A 17130-nucleotide genomic window follows, 5' to 3' on the forward strand; every position below is an offset into this window, starting at 1 on the left:
AGTAATCGTATATACGATTAGTTTAGCTGAGTTGGTAGCGGTATATTAATAACAGACTATTTCCTAGGATCCTCTTTTTTTCTGGTGATGGGGGTTGTATAAATAGGAAGACGAAGACGGAGAGAAAGATAGAGAAAGAGAGAGAGAGAGGTGGGAGGAAGAAGGAATAATGTTCAGTTCTGGTTGTATATTAATTTTATTTTTATCTTTTTTTTCCATACACTTTTTTGGTTGCCAGAAATTGTTTCTTATTTTCAATGATTCATCCATTTTTTTTGTTGCTTCTCTTTTTTTCATTTTTTTTCAATATTTTTCTTCTGTTGTTTTGTCGGTTTATATGTGAATACGATATTGTATACGATGTTACTGGCTGAAGCAGTGGCATGACAATAAAAAATGTTTCAATATTTCTGAGATTTTGAATTCAATAATAATGATGTATAGAAATTCCTTTACTTTAGACATTCAACATTGATGAACATTGGCTTTTTTTCCATTTCGAACTGCGCAAAAGTTTGAAAGATAGAGAGAGAGAGAGAGAGAGAGAGAGAGAGAGAGAGAGAGAGTTGACTCAGAATGAATTCGACGAAAAAAAAAAAATGATTCTAAATCACCACTACAATACAACTACTCTTTTTTTCTGGTCTATTCTTTTATTCTACACACTACGAATGTGGAATTGTGAATAGAATTGTAAAATTGATAATCAAAAATTAGGTAATAGTAGTTGCTGTAGTAGCAGTAGTAATCATAATTTAGCACATCACTATTATCATATCTATATATATGTTCTAAATAGATATATATAGTAGATTAATATTATGATAAAAATATTTGATTACATGATCATGTTTCGATGCGCATAAACACACGTGACCTAATTTTTATCCATATATATATAATATAATATATATTTCCAGAGATACAGTTATCCAAAAATGACCCAAAGTCTTTACATTTGAAATGGACTGTTGTGAATATTGATGATTGTCAAATGCCAAAGTTTGTATATATATATAGATGACATCTATATATATAGATCTAATGTGTATGTATGTAAAAAAAAGAAGTGGATTCTTGTGATTCTTTTTTTTTTTACTTAAATCATTCAATTTCAATCACAAATCAAACGCCATCTATTTTATTGATGAAAAAACAATAATAATAATGATAAAATGCGAATTTGGACATTATTTTTTTTTTTTTTTTTGGATTTACAATCTACATGATTCAATTCTTGGGTACAACCAAAAAAATGAAAAAAATTTCTGACTTTTGGTTCATAATAATTAATATAATGACATTTTTGTTCCTTTTTTCTTTTCATTATCATTGTTGCATCCGTTATTGATCACAGGAATGCATACATATATATATAAATATATTTGTACCCAAATAATATAAATTTCCATGTAAAGATCATAATCATCATCATCATTATCATTATTTTTTTTGTTTTCTGGACAAGCCTCTTTTTTGAAATTTGTATTTCACTTCAAAATCCTTAAATTGGATTGGATTTACCAAAAAAAAAAAAAAAAAAAAAAAAAAAAAAAAAAAAATTAGATCACATCTAATCAGATTAAAGTCGATGGGTTGTGATTATCAATGAGTATAATTTTTTTTTTGAGGATAATCACTTATTGCAGATTGAATTTTTTTTTCTTTGAATTAAAATCTATTATTATCAATTAATCGATCAAATTATTGGATTAATTAAATGGATCGTGTCTGATAACAACAATAAATTAAATTATTACTTTCTCCACACACACACACACATATATATATATATAATGATTATGATTATTGATGCAATGAGGATTCGATTGATTGTCATTGATTTTAAAAATTGGCAATCTATATCAGAAAAAAAATTTTATATTTTTTTTTATTTTTGTTCCATTTGTCCAAACTACAGATTGTTTTTTTTCCTACATTCATGTTCATGTCAGCAATCGGATCACATTAAAATATCTGTGATTTACAAAACAAAACAAAAAAAAAACATCAGTCTTTTTTTTATTGTTGATTTTTATTTTTATTTATATTTGATTTCTCATTCGATCATCATCATCATCATCATCAAACGACAAAAATGAATCCAAAAATTCTCATTACAATCGGTGTTATTGGCGCTGCATTCATCATTATCGGTTTGACCATTTTATTTGGTGCATTACCGAATATTGTACAAGATAAAGTTAATGAGGTTTGTATAATGAATTTCCTCCTCTCCCCCCCCCACTAAAAAAAATAGTACAAAATTCTCAATGAAATTTGAAATTTTTTTCATTTTATCTTCTATTCTATATACGTTATTATTTAGCAATTGGTACTTGATGAGAATAATACCGACATTTGGGATATGTTTAAATCATTACCGGTACCATTAAAATTTCGTGTTTGGGTATTTGAAGCCGATTTTTCAACATTTGATTATAAAAATATAAATACAATTACATATAAAAAACGTGGTCCATATGTTTATAATGAACAAAGAAATAAATCATATATTGAATTCGGTCCTGGTGGTTATAATGTTTCATATTTACAGAATAAATATTATACATTCAATAAAGAAGAATCATGTAAAGATTGTAATATGGATGATAAAATCATGACTTTCAATCCAGTTATGGTTAGTTTTGAATACATTCATTTAAATTTCATCACTGAACAAATTTTTTTTTTTTTTTGCTTTAAATATTAGGCTATGGAACAAGATAATTTGAATTTAATGAGAAAACTCAGTAAACATGAACCAGATACATTTCGTTATTATGATAATCTTGGATATAATTTTGATACAATTCATGATCTATTAATAACCGGTAATTCGAATCTTGGTATCAGTATTCTTGCTGTAAGTATAAGTTATTATATCATTATCATTAATGATTATTGATTTGGAAAAAAAATATTTTTGTCTGTTTTTAATAGGCACCAGATTATAATACATTTATTGTGGATACTGGAAAATCCGATATAAAACAATTGGAACAAACTTTATCATACAGTGATAGAAGGTAAATCAATCACATGATGATGATTATGATGGTTGTAGTTGTCATTTAAAACAAAAAAAATTTAATCAAAATTTTTTTTTCTCTCGTTTCATCATCATCAATAAAGTGTTATAAATGTGTGGAAAAATAATGATGATGGAAGCACATCACGTTGTAATAAATTAACCGGTACGGATGGAACACAATTTAGTCCTGGTTTAACTGGTGATGAAACTATATGGGCATTTGAACCATTGTTATGTTTTGCATTATATGGAAAACATGGTATATTACCGGATCGTGATATCAAAGATATAGCAACATATCGTTATGTATTGTTGAAAGAAAATTTTTTAGAATCAGTTGAAAATAGTTGTTTCTGTTTGGAAGATGATGTAAAAAAATGTGCAGCTGGTTTATTGAATTTGAAAAAATGTGGTTCTGCCAATGGTTTTGAATTTCTAGCCAGTCCAGCATATTATTATGAATCACCACAACATTTAAAATGGTCTGGTTTAGATCGTTTGATATCGATTGATGATGTAACGGAAGAAAATTTTGCAACAACTATTGATATTGAACCAATAACCGGTATTGTATTGAATGCTGAAAAAAAATTAATGCTCAATATTAAAGTACGAAAAAATGCTATACCGTAAGTGTTTTTGATTGATTATTTTTATTTTCAAAAAAACAAAACAAAATTATTATTCATTCTATTTCTTTTTTTTTCTAGTGTATTGAAAGATTTGGCTATAAATGAATTCTATGATTACCAGATAGCACCATTTCTTTACATAGAAGAAACCGGTGAAATTGATGATGAAAATGCACAGAAATTAAAGGATAAATTATATCCAAAAAAAGTGGCTACAGCAGTATTGATTGTAATGATTGTTGCTGGTGTACTATTGATCTGTGTTTCCGTATTTTTCTATTTCCGGCAATTGAAATAATATTTATTTCATACATTTTTTCTCTCTCTCTCTCTTTCTACATATTTATTTTAACACTATGTTTTACCTCGAATTTTTTTTTTAATTTGCATTTAAATTATATATATATATATACAGAAAGAAAAAACAAAAACAAAAAAAAACACAAAAAACAACAACAACAACAACAACAACAACAAAAATTTTCACTACATTAAAATTAAAATTGAAGATTGGATTTAAATGAAATGAAATGATGAAATTTTTTTTTTGTTTTTTGTTTTATTTGGAAAAACACAATTCACACACAGTATCGATTGTATCGATCGAATATATATGTGTGTGTTTTTTTTTGGGATCTAGTGTCTGGTAAACGGCATGTGTTATTTTTTTTTTTTGTAAAATATATAAAATGTACACAGTGGTACCTCGGTTAACCATGTATTTGGTTGGCAATTGTTTCATTTAACGATGGTCGAAATTTAATTTAATGGTTTTACTGAACGAATCTATGGATCATAATTACAAGTGACAATTTCAAAAAAAAAAAAAAAAAAAAAAAATACACACACATTTTCATCATCATCAAGTTTATGATGCTTGTCAAGAAATCTTAGGTCTAGGGTCAAAACGAAATAATTGGTTTTCCTATGGAAATTACCATTGTTAAGGTACCACTGTATTTTGTTCATGATAAAAATGCAGTGAAAACTCTACTTACAAACAATTTTGTTGGTAAAGTTTAGAATTTCAAATCAAAAAAAAAAAAAAAAAAGAAAAAAAAATTTTTCCGTTAAAATTTTGGTCATAAGTCGAGTATTCACTATATAAATTATTTTTTTTTCTGCTTATTATTGCTCTTCTTCACAATTTACTCTCTGGTGGTGGTGGTGGTTGTTGTTGTTGTTGTTGTTGTTGTATATCATTGTGTGTTTCTATCCTGTGGTTTTCGGGCAATTTCTTGTTCTTGGAATTTTACTACTGCTGCTGTTACTGTTTTTGTTGTTGTTCTTGTTGTTGTTGTTGTTCTTGTTGTTGTTGTTGTTGTTGTATTTTAGTGTGGGCGTATTTAGCATGTAGATACGCCACACACAACTAATTTTTTTTTTGCTTTCGAAAATTCATATAATGGAAATTATTTGATATTTTTTTTCGTCGACTGTCTCTCTTCATCACTCATCATCATCATCATCATCGTCAATGTATGTTGATCGTTGATTAATAATAATAATAAAATTGAATTGAATTAATCGATTACAACAGCGCGACTACTGCAGCACATTCCTCTTTCTTTTTTTTTTTTTTTTTTGGTTGTATAACGACAATACACAGTGACAATTATTTTGGACAACAAAAAAAAAAAAAAACGCTGGTAAGTGATAATAATTGATAGCCGAAATAATAAAATCCATTATACAGAACGAAAATAAAACAAAACAAAAACAAAAACGAAAACGAAAAGAAATTCTGGATCCACAATCCAGAGAAAAAAAAGAAATAACCAATTATCATTATAAAAATCCACAAATAAGGTTAACAACAGCAGCAAAAGTTCAAAGATATGATATGAAAATATAAAATGCACTAATGGTGCTTATACAAGAAACAATTTTGTGATTGAAAAAAAAACGTTTTTATCACATCATCATCACATAAATTAAGTTTTTTTATCTTTAATCCAGAAAAAAAATGAATAAATTCATCGTAAATTGTGATTGAATAAAAAGATTGTATTAGGTTTCTTCCACATTCATGTATTATCCATTTCTCTTTCTCTCTCCCTCTCACTGTGAATTATCTGTTTCAGATTGTATTCATGTGACACAGACACAGACAAAGACACAGACATTTAATTTTTTTTTGTTTTGTATTATCAATCAAATCAGTGATCGTATATATACAAGAATAAAACCGGTTTCGTTCTCTCTCTCTCTCTCTCTCTCTCTCAAAAAAATGAATATCAAAATCAATTTGATTATCGATATATTTATATAATAATTTTGTTTGAAATTGAAATTAAATCCGTATATATATAAATTGAAATAACATGCTCATTTTTTTTCAAATGCTCATCTTGTTTTCTTTCTTTCTCTCTCTGTGTAGGTGATGTTTTTTCATGTCTAGATTCTTTTTGGAATTTCATCAATGTTTTTTTTTTTGACTTGAATTGAATTGAATTGAATTCCTAGTGGTCTTTTTTTTTTGGGAGGAGGGTTTTTTTATACTACAAATAAATTATTATGGGTTTATTGTCCATTGGTGAACCATTATCGTGGCCGGAAACAAAATCATATGCAGAATATATACGTGAACATGGTATCAAACAATTTATTAATCTTTATAATCTATGTAAAACAAAAACAAGTGAAGTTTTAAAATTTGGTGATGAGGTAAGTGTTGGTGTTTGTTTGTTTATTTGTTTCCAATTTATTTGTTTAATATTTTTTTTAGATTGAATATATGATTGTAAAATTTGATCATCAATCTAAAAAAGTACGTGTATCAAATCGTGCAATTGAATTATTAAAAATTCTTCAAGAACCAGAAGAAAATGGTCAAGATTGTGTTAGTTTATGGAGACCAGAATTTGGTGCCTATATGGTTGAAGGTACACCTGGCCAACCATATAGTATGAATCCTACACCATTGGAACAATATCTGATGACAGCTAATCATCAGCAACAACAACAACAACAACAGGATTCGGATTCTGGATCAAATTCTACATCTGGATCAATCATTAATAATGATAATGATGACAACATCAATAATGAAAATAATAATGATGGCGATGATGATGATGATGATAAAAATATTCAAGATGATGCATTTATTATTGACAATAATAATTTGAAAACTTCATCAAGTTCACCATTTTCATTTGTCAATGTAATTGAAGCAAATATGCGTTTGAGACGTAAACAAGTGCAAGACCTATTGGATGATAATGAAGCTGTCCTATCCATCAGTCCATTTCCGACATTAGGTACATTGGATTTTTGTGAACCACGTTCATTTGTTCATCCTACATTTGGCTATAGCCGTAGTTTATTCTTTCCTGATGAAGGTTTGTTGTTGATTTAGTACAAATATAATAATTTTCATTCATTTTTCTTCCATTTTTTTTGCAGCTATATTTACTGGACATCCAAGATTCTGTACAATAGCTAATAATATACGTGAACGGCGTGGACGTAATGTTGACATTTATCTTCCTATTTTTAGGGACCAAAATACTTCTAGTCCATTTATTGAAAATTTTGTTGATGCATTAAATATTGATCATAATAATATTGATGATGAACAAAAACGAAAATATGAAGAAATTGCTAATGAACGTCAACGTATCGTTAATAAAGAAGATCATATATATATGGATGCAATGGGTTTCGGTATGGGTTGCTGTTGTTTGCAGGTTACATTTCAAGCATCAAATATTGATGAAGCATGCTGTCTATATGATCAATTAGCACCATTATGTCCAATTATGATGGCATTATCGGCTGCATCACCAATATTTCGTGGTTTTCTATCCGATATTGATTGTCGTTGGTCAGTAATTGCTCAATCAGTTGATGATCGTACTGAAGCTGAAATTACTGGCCATTGTCCAGAAAATGGACAATCATATGGTCGTATACCGAAATCACGTTATGATTCTATTGATCTTTATATTAGTCCACAATCATGTTCATTATAATGATATTAATGTTGTTTATAATGAACGTTATTATGAACAAATGGTCAATAATCATATACCATCATCAATAGCTAAACATATCGCTCATTTATTTATTCGTGATCCATTGGTTATATTTAAAGAAAAAATGGACGTTGATGATACCAAAGAAAGTGATCATTTTGAGGTTTGATTCATAAATGAAACCAAAAAAAAAATTTACTTAAATTCTAACCATTTTCTGTTCTTTTTATTAACCATATAGAACATTCAATCAACAAATTGGCAAACAATGCGTTTTAAACCACCACCATTGGGTCAACTAGAAATTGGTTGGCGTGTTGAATTTCGTCCAATGGAATTACAATTGACCGATACGGAAAATGCTGCATTAGTTATTTTCATCGTATTGCTCACTAGATTGATTTTATCATTTAATTTAAATCTATTGATACCAATGTCAAAGGTAATGTTTTTTTTTCTTTGCCAAACATTTGTCCCAAATCATCATCATCATTAATAATTAATAATATAATTTATTTACATATATAGGTTGAAGAAAATATGAAAGTTGCTCAAGAACGTGATGCAGTAAAAAATAAACGATTCTGGTTTCGTCGTAATATTTCATTTCCACAGAATATTCGTGAACATTTACGTGTACGACGTAAACCACAATGTTGGTCATCAATAAAACAATTATCAAATTGTTTTACTTCTACATCTTCTGGTTATGATCGATCAAAGAAAAATATTGAAAACTGTTGTGTGCAATTAACAATCGATGAAATTATAAATGGTACACATGTTAATGATGGTGATGATGATAGTAGTGGCTTTCCTGGACTTATACCGTTATTAAATTTCTATCTGGATAGTGTTGAAATTGATGCTGAAACACGTTGTAAATTGAATCTATATTTACGTCTTATATCTAGCCGCGCAAAAGGTGAATTACCAACAGCTGCACAGCTTATAAGACGTTTTGTTATTGGCCATAATGATTATCATAATGATTCACGTGTATCATCCAGAATTGCATATGATTTATTACAACAATTGAATCAATTACAAACCGATCAGATTACCTTGGAACAATTGATTAAAAATATTAATGATAATTTTAATAAGAAAAACCAATAACAACAAATGATGATTTTGATCATCATCAAATGATTGTTGTTTTCGTTGTTGAACAAAAAATTTGGCCTTAGTGAAATGAGAGACAAAAATAAATTTTTTTTTAAAAAAAACGACTTATCGATCATCGAATTTTTTTTCTCTTACTTTTGAAATTTCATTTCATCATCTAAATATAATATACAACTGTGTATGAATTTTGTTCGAGTTTTTTTTTGAAAAAAATAGAAAGAAAACCATTTTTTCTTGCTTATCAGTTTGATGATTATATATGTATCGTTAAGGATTAAATGTATTCATTCATTCTATTTTTTTTTCGTTATGTTATTTTTGTTAAACATGAACATGAAATAAAAAAAAAACTTGGTGATGATCATCATCATCATGAATTTTGAAATGTTTTTTTTTCAATTCATTTAATTGCAAAGTTTTTAAACGTCATCATCATCACACACACACACACACCTACACAGTGTTGAAAATAGAAAAAAAATCACATTTTGATTGATTGATTGATTACAAGTGACGTGTGTATGTATGTGTGTGTGTGCGACGAATTATTGATCATTTGGTTTTTTTGATTCAGTTTTTTTTTCAAAAAAAAAAAATTTTTTTGCTGCTTTAAAAATTCTTCTAAAAGATCACAGTCATATTTATATTAGTAGTAGTAGTAGTAATAGATAGAAAATGTCAAATGATTGATTCTGGGATAAATTTTTTTTTCTTGTTTGTAAATATTGATTAGCTTGTAATAATAAAATGAAAAAATGTAAAATTTATAAATCATCATGTTGTCGTTTTGTTTTACGTTGTTTTTCAATGATAAAAATGTGATTCAATATGATGATAATAATAACGATGATGATGATGATGATGATGAAGAGTGAAAAAAAAAAATTTTTTTGTTGTTGTTGTTGTTGACCATTTATTGTTGTTATGGTGGTGGTGGTTGTTGTTAACAAGCAGCCATCAATTCATGTATACTGGTGAATGAGATCTCAAAATTTAGATATCTTTTCAATATGTCTGGTAATAATAGATTTTCAATACGTTCAATCACCTGTGTACCGGCCAATTGTGATGCTGGTGATGGTTTTATCGATGTACGTCGTAATAAAATGGTTAATAATTTCAACCGTTCTGGATCACCATTACCACCAATTATAAATGCATCATCAATTTCATCCATTGTCATACGATCTAATCTTTGTGATTCAATTTCATTCAATTCATCGTTTTCACTAATCGTACGATTCACATACAATGGACATTGAATGGAACGTGCTTTTTGTATCATATTTGCTTGTGCTTGTATGGATATTTCATACAAAACACGACGAATATATTGCCGACATAGATGTAATAATGGTTGTGGTCTTGTTGCCGATTGCAAGATTCTTTCACGAAGACGTTCATTTAATAATGAACAACGTTTAATACCGGCAACATTGAATGCATCGGCTGCTTCTAGTACTAGATTAATCACTTCTTTATCACGTTCAAGATCTAAACGATTCACCACTTTAAGTATGCCAATTTGATCATGTACTTGAGCCTAGTGAGAGAAAAAAAAACATTTTTTTTTTTGAATAATCAAAATGGAAATTGAAATATTGATTTTGATCAATACTACTCACTTTGATGACAATTTTGGCACCATATTTTAATAATTTTCTTACAATAAATGCTTGTGGCCGTTCAGTAGCATTGAAATATTCACCAATTGGTGGTTTCAACAATGGACCACGTGCATCATTTGTGATTGCATTCGGATCGGCACCAGCTTCCAATAATAGATCAATTAATTCGGCTTTGTTTGGAGCCTAATTATGTGGATAAGTATAATTCAAACACTAAATGTAAGAAATCTGAAAGCAAGAAAAAAAACCAAAAGAAACATTTACTTTTTCTGATAGTACAATATGTAATGGACGTCCAATAATTGGTGAGCCAACATTTACCTGTATAAATTGATACAAAAAAAAGAGATGAATGAAAATTTTCAAAATTCAAATTACACACACACACACACACACACACACTCACATCAGCACCGGCATCGATTAATAATTTAACCATTTCAACATTACCACTAAGCAATGCAAAATCCAATGGTGTTGGTTTTTGTGCCGTAGCCGTTGGAAATATATAACGTGCATTGGCACCATGATGTAATAATAAACGTACAATATCAATATTATTACTCAATACGGCATAATGTAATACACTTCGATAATCATGTCGTTCTGTTGACCAAAAAAAAAAAAAAAAAAATGACAAGAATCAGCAGCAGTTTTAATTTTTAAATTTAAAATTTTTTTTTATAATTACCTGATGTAATAGCATTAACATCTGCACCATGATAGATAAGAATTTTGGCTGCAGCATAACCTTGTGGATGACGACATGCTTTCATCAATGGTGTTAAACCGGAACGATCACGTGAATCTGGTATGGCACCATATTTAAGTAACATTTCCAAACACATTACATTTAATGGTGAAATTAGATTGATTTCTGATCCAAGAAAATATCTTGCATTTGGATCAGCACCATTTTTGAGCAATATTTCAGCACATTCTAGATGGCCATTTTTAATTGCTAAACGTAATGGTTCATCAGCAACTGTTGCACGTGGTGGATTGCCCAAAGCCTGATGTAAAAATAATTCATTAATATACAAGCCGTTATCAAAAAAAAAAAAAAAAAAAAAAAAAAATATGGAACAAACCTTATCATCAGGACGTAGTTCAGTGAATTTAACACGTGCACCATGTTCAATCAATAGATTCATTAATTCATTATAACCACGTTCAGCTGATAAATGTAATGCAGTATAACCAACATCATCCATAGCATCAACATCACAACCACGAACCAATAAAAGATTTACAGCTTTCTCATATCGTTGATAGGTGGCGTAATGGAGCGGGCGTAAACCTTTTGTGTTTTTTTTTTAAATTCCAAAGGAAGATTTACAAAAAAATGTCAAATTTTCATTGTTTCAGAAACATCAGAATGCCTACCTTGTGTAACTGGTTCATTTACTTTAGCTCCACAGGCCAACAATATTCGTATCTCATCCAATGGTGCTTGACGTATTATTGAATCAGCTAATTCACGTTGTAATCGTTGTAATGATGGCATTAATGGTACAACATCCGTACCATTATTATCCAATCGTGATGGCATTATTTATTATTAGTGAAACCAAAAATGAAACAGAAACAGATTCAAATCACACACAAACAATACAAACAAAACAAACAAATAATCTATACTGCAGAAAAAGAATGAAAAGAGAATAAAAACAAAAAGAAAAAAAATTTCATTTTAATCCATACTGACAGAAAATAAAAAAAAATCCAAAATTTGAAATCAAATCAAATCAAATGGAAATGAAACAAACAGACAAACAAACAAACAAAAACTAATGAAATACGACGGAGTATATCGACAACAAACAAACAAACAAACAAATAAACAGAACAAAACAAACACTAATGGATTATATTTTTTTTTCTCTTTATTTTAAAAAACAAATTACAGATGATGAAGATGATGATTTGACTTTTTGATTTTGAAAATAAAAATTCACAAGTTTGATTTTCTTCTTTCTTATTTACACTCAATGGCATATATATATGATGATGATCGTAAAAATGGTGCGCATGAATTTTTTTTTCTGTTTATGTATGTAAGAAAAATCAAAACAACTGAATTTGAATAGTGCGGAAAATGACGACGACAACAACAACAACAACAAGAAGAATAAAAAAAGAAAAAATCATCAAAACATTAATTCGACAATGACAAAATGAAGAAGAAAAAGAAGTAGTCAAAGAAGTTTTCAAGAAATAAACATTGAAAATTTGGATATTCATTCATTCATTATTATTACCACTACTATTTATCTTTGTGAAAAATATAAAAGTTATGCAAAGTAAAAAACAAAACAAAACAAAACAAAAGAGGCGAATATTCAATTTAATAATTAAAAAAAAAAACAGAATAGGAAGCATTAGCAGCAATGATCAATTCAGTCATGTGCGAATTGTATAAGAATCTTGATTCTCTCTACACACACACACACACGCACACACATACACATAAACAGAATTAAATTCATCCATACAAAAAAACGTATATTTTGGCACTTGATTTAAACATCATCATCATCATCATGATGAACGTTTTGAGAATTCAAAATAAACTTGTTATTATTATTTGTGAAGGGGTATATTTGAATATTTGGCACTGACATTCAACAGGATAAAATAGCAAAAAAAAAAAAAAAAACATTTGTTGCTATATTTCACAATAATGAGATGAATGAATGAATGAATGAATGAATTGGTTAAAGTCATCTTTTTCTTTCTCTTTCTCTTCATATATATATATATATATGTATATAATGAGTATATTCTAATATTAGAATCAAAATTATTATCAATACAATTCCTGTGTGTATAGGAATAATAAATCCAAAGTTATTATTCTTTATGCTGTTTGATGATGCAATATTCTGGCAATATTATCATAGATGATGATGTTGATGATGATGATGATGTGACCGTAATGTGAATTATAATCATGTGACATTATGGCGTAATGTAATGGAATTATTACGACATCATCAATTCATTAAGTTGTGAAATGTAGGAAAAAAATATGGAAAAAAATTTTTCAACTAATCATCAATTGTTTATAATGATTAAAAATGATAAAAAAAATCATCAACAAAAAACAACAACAACAACAACAACAACGTCGACAATAGTTGGCTGATTGATTGGAGGGAAAAAAATGATCAATATTCTGGAAAAAAAGGTAAAAAAAAAAATTTTGCATTTTTTTTTTTTTTACCTTTTTTCAGTAAAAACAAAATTATTTCCTGAATATTCTTTGATTTTAAATAATTTTTTTTCTTTTCAATTGCCAATCGTTGTTGTTGTTGTTGTTGTTGTTGTTAGAATTAATCTGTTAACATTGTATTTTTGTTCATGTGAAAAAAATGTTGGTTTTTATTTTCGAAATAAAAACCGTATAATACAAACAAATGTTTGAAATGTTGAGAAACCACTTTTAATTACTTACTTGTCGTTTTTTTGTTTGTTATTTTTGAAAATTCTCGACAGCTGAATCGATAAAAGAAAAAGAGAAATCAATTTTTTTCACCGTTCAAAAAAAAAAAAAAAAAAAACAAACGAATGATTTAAAACACACACACACACACACAAGAATTGAAAATTAATTTTTGAAAAGTTTCAAAACAGAAAAAAAAATTTTTTTAAAGTTTGTCTCGTGATCATTGACAGAAAAAAAAGGTTTTGTTTTATGCTGAAAAAAAATAATGTCCCAAAGTATTTATACAGCCAAATCGGTGACAAATTCTCATGTGTGCGTGTGTCGCATATATGTAAATAAAATCTGCTTTTTTTTCTCTCTCTCTTTCTTCACTAATCTCACATGGCATGAATGTGTGTGTGTGTGTGTGCGCACGTTATTCTTTAAATACGCATCATCATCATCATCATCATAAAACTAGAGAGAATTTTTTTTTTAAAATTCTGTATACAAAGAATCATGTGATTAAGATGATGATGATGATGATGATTCATGAATCAAGTGTGTGTGTGTGGCTGATAAATATTTTTCAAAAACCAAAAATCCATTGTTTGAGAATAAATATCACACTCATATCGAGATCACAAGTTTATCATCATCATCACCATCATCATTGTCATCGTCGTCGTCGTTGTCGTCGAAAAGTACAGTAAACTTGTGAAGAGAAAAATAATGGAAAAAAAATTTATAAAAGTCGCAATCACTTGTGTCATTGTATCTATGTGACCTCTATTAGTCATCATTCGATCTGAATTTCAGAATTTTTTTTATTTTTTCCCTAGAAAATAAATCATGAAAAATTTTATAAAAATTAAATTAAATTAAAAACCGAATGAATTCAATTTTGATCGACGAAAAATTTGATTCCGATCATCGATATTCGTATGATTGACTGAAAACATCGCACACACACACAGAATCATGATTCTGTTAGCTAGACAGACAAGCAGCAGCAGCAGCAGCATCATCATCATCATCAGGTGTCAATGGCCCAAAATACGAACAATACATACATGCGTGCGGGTGTGTGGGTAGATGGATGGGTGTCATTACAAAAAAAAATTAAAAAAAAAATAGAATGGGTTCGTCGATCAAAGTACATCGATCGCGTAAATATTATTCTGTCGTCGTGTTTTTTTTTTGCAACATCCAAACATATTCTAATCATTAATGATATATAATAGTATTCATCATCATCATTTATATACAAAAACCATGCAAACATCCTTTGAATTAGATGTGAAATTCGTTTTTCTATAAAAAAAAAAATGATGAGGCCAAAGACATTTTATAGCCATTGACAGAATCATTTACAAATTATTTTCTTCTTATCATATCATGTAACAATGCCAATCGATGTATAAACTACGACGTTTAAAAACGTACGACATAGAGCATTATATTGTATTATATTCATCAAATCGCAGACCCATACACAAACACACACATTCACGAACAAATCAATCGTTTTCCTATGTGAATTTTTTTTTTGAAAAACATTTCCCATATGCTTGACGCACCATCTAGTGATCGCAAATCAGAGTACACAAACGAGAATTTTTTTTTATATTTATTTATTTGGTAAAAATCGATCAAAATTAAATTCTGAGATCGATTTTTATAGAATTCATGTGAGTTTTTTTTTGGCCAGAATTCCGTCCAATCACATAGGCATACTAGATTATATATTGAGGCCAGATTTTAATTTTGATTTAATCAAAATCGATTTTTTTTTCGCAATTTGAATGATCAGCAGAAAAAAAATGAACTACAACTACAACAAAGTTTTGCTATAGTGAAACAATTTTCATTTTCATTTTGTAAATGTTTCAGATTCGTTGCATTTTTATGAGAAATGAGAAAAATAATAAAATTATGATTATGATAATCGAGCAAAAAAAAAATTCTGAATATATCGACCGAATTTTTGCTTCTGATAACATCTTATTCTATGTGCAAATGAAAAAAATTGGTCATGTTGCCCTCAAGAATCGCATTTAATAATCAGATAATGAGAAAAAAAAATCACAAAACCAAATGAATCATCATGTGAAGTGAATGTGAAAACAAAAACTACAAAAACCAAAGTGAGCAACCACTTTTTTTTTTGGAACCTTTTTCGTAGCCATTAGCAACATTAGTAAATTATTAATTTCATCATCATCATCATCATCATCATGATTTTTTGGGTAGTAATGAAATACAAAAGCTAAAATTAAATTTCAAGGTCAATTATAGAATGGATTTATCAACATTAGCCCAAGCAAAATTATTATTTGGCTTTTGTTTTCAGTGGTATCATAAAAAATGGGTCAACAAAAAAAAAAAAAATTCTATCCCAAATCTATTAATCGATCATAATAATGGAAATTGGATTTCTAATGGTCCATTTCTTCATCGATTATGGTCGGATAATGGAATCATTGATTCATTGTGTGAATTGGAGCAAATATGAAGAAAAAAAATCCATAATCGTTTATATTTTCCGTTTATACGAATATTGGTTACGAATCCAAATCAATCGACAATTAATGTTATGAAGAAAGAAAAAAAAATTAAATTAAATCAATGCATTATAATAATGATTTATCAATACACAGAAAAAGAATCAAGAATTTTCTTTTCATAGAGAATTTTTTTTTATGAATGAACATGAAATTATCGTTGGTTTCAACCAAGTTTATGTAGTCGTAATTTTGGTTATGGTTTTTTTTTGCTGATCCATGTCGTTTTCCATTTTTTTTTTGACTTATTCGTTTATGCTATACATACATTTCTAGTTCTATGGTTGTCACACAAATTAAATGTAGAATACAACAACAACAACAAAAAACAGTCGAAATGTGCAAAAAAAAAAATACAGAAAAAAAGTTGATGCAAATTAGCATTAATTTTCTTGAAAGGAAATTCCACACTGTAGTTTAATTTTGCCAGCTAGAAGAAAAAAATTGTAATTTGACCAAAAAAAAAGAAAAACAAAACAAAACAAAAAATTTCAAGCTTCTGGCTTTTTTTCTGGTTCAATTTCTCTCTTTGACAATTTAGGCCAAAGATTTTTTTTCTGTTTGTTTGCTTCTTTATAATATGGCCACTGGTAAAATAATCTAATAATTTGCCCGTTTGAAAATTTTATTTGTTTAACATGAAAATGTTCTTTTTCCTAGAATTTTTTTTTTCGCAAGAAAAAAAAAGAAAAAATTTTAATTTCATTTAATTCTTCATTTCATTCACGGTTAAAGAA

General features: G+C 28.1%; 3 protein-coding genes across 8 annotated transcripts; 2 read left to right on the forward strand and 1 right to left on the reverse strand.

Annotated features, from left to right (window-relative positions):
- Positions 1-1811: 1811 nt before the first annotated feature.
- On the forward strand, positions 1812-4192 carry LOC124499276 (lysosome membrane protein 2-like). The gene is made up of 6 exons (XM_047063167.2): positions 1812-2212; positions 2330-2641; positions 2714-2866; positions 2944-3029; positions 3136-3663; positions 3745-4192. The coding sequence occupies exons 1-6, from the start codon at positions 2099-2101 to the stop codon at positions 3962-3964; spliced, it is 1413 nt and encodes a 470-aa protein (XP_046919123.2). The 5' UTR covers positions 1812-2098; the 3' UTR covers positions 3965-4192.
- A 634-nt stretch (positions 4193-4826) lies between these two features.
- Gclc (glutamate--cysteine ligase) lies at positions 4827-9159 on the forward strand. Its single transcript, XM_075731261.1, is given in 8 exon segments — positions 4827-5145; positions 5207-5315; positions 6047-6333; positions 6395-7010; positions 7075-7640; positions 7642-7809; positions 7888-8088; positions 8175-9159. Coding segments are annotated over 6 exon segments (2292 nt in total). The 5' UTR covers positions 4827-5145; positions 5207-5315; positions 6047-6183; the 3' UTR covers positions 8766-9159.
- LOC124500147 (uncharacterized) lies at positions 9041-14147 on the reverse strand. 6 transcript variants are annotated; one of them, XM_075731263.1, is made up of 8 exons: positions 13860-14147; positions 11789-12042; positions 11494-11702; positions 11094-11415; positions 10809-11008; positions 10667-10723; positions 10400-10585; positions 9041-10317 (listed from the first exon to the last, which is right to left on the reverse strand). In XM_075731263.1, the coding sequence occupies exons 2-8, from the start codon at positions 11952-11954 to the stop codon at positions 9718-9720; spliced, it is 1740 nt and encodes a 579-aa protein (XP_075587378.1). In that variant the 5' UTR covers positions 11955-12042; positions 13860-14147; the 3' UTR covers positions 9041-9717. The 6 variants fall into 6 exon arrangements, with proteins under 6 accessions (XP_075587378.1, XP_075587382.1, XP_046920143.1 ...); XM_075731267.1 differs by having other exon boundaries at positions 11789-11875; positions 13860-14100; XM_047064187.2 differs by lacking the exon at positions 13860-14147 and adding an exon at positions 12176-12426 and having other exon boundaries at positions 11789-12037.
- Positions 14148-17130: the final 2983 nt, after the last annotated feature.

Source organism: Dermatophagoides farinae, chromosome 5, assembly GCF_024713945.1.
Source record: "Dermatophagoides farinae isolate YC_2012a chromosome 5, ASM2471394v1, whole genome shotgun sequence".
NCBI classification, from domain to species: domain Eukaryota; kingdom Metazoa; phylum Arthropoda; class Arachnida; order Sarcoptiformes; family Pyroglyphidae; genus Dermatophagoides; species Dermatophagoides farinae.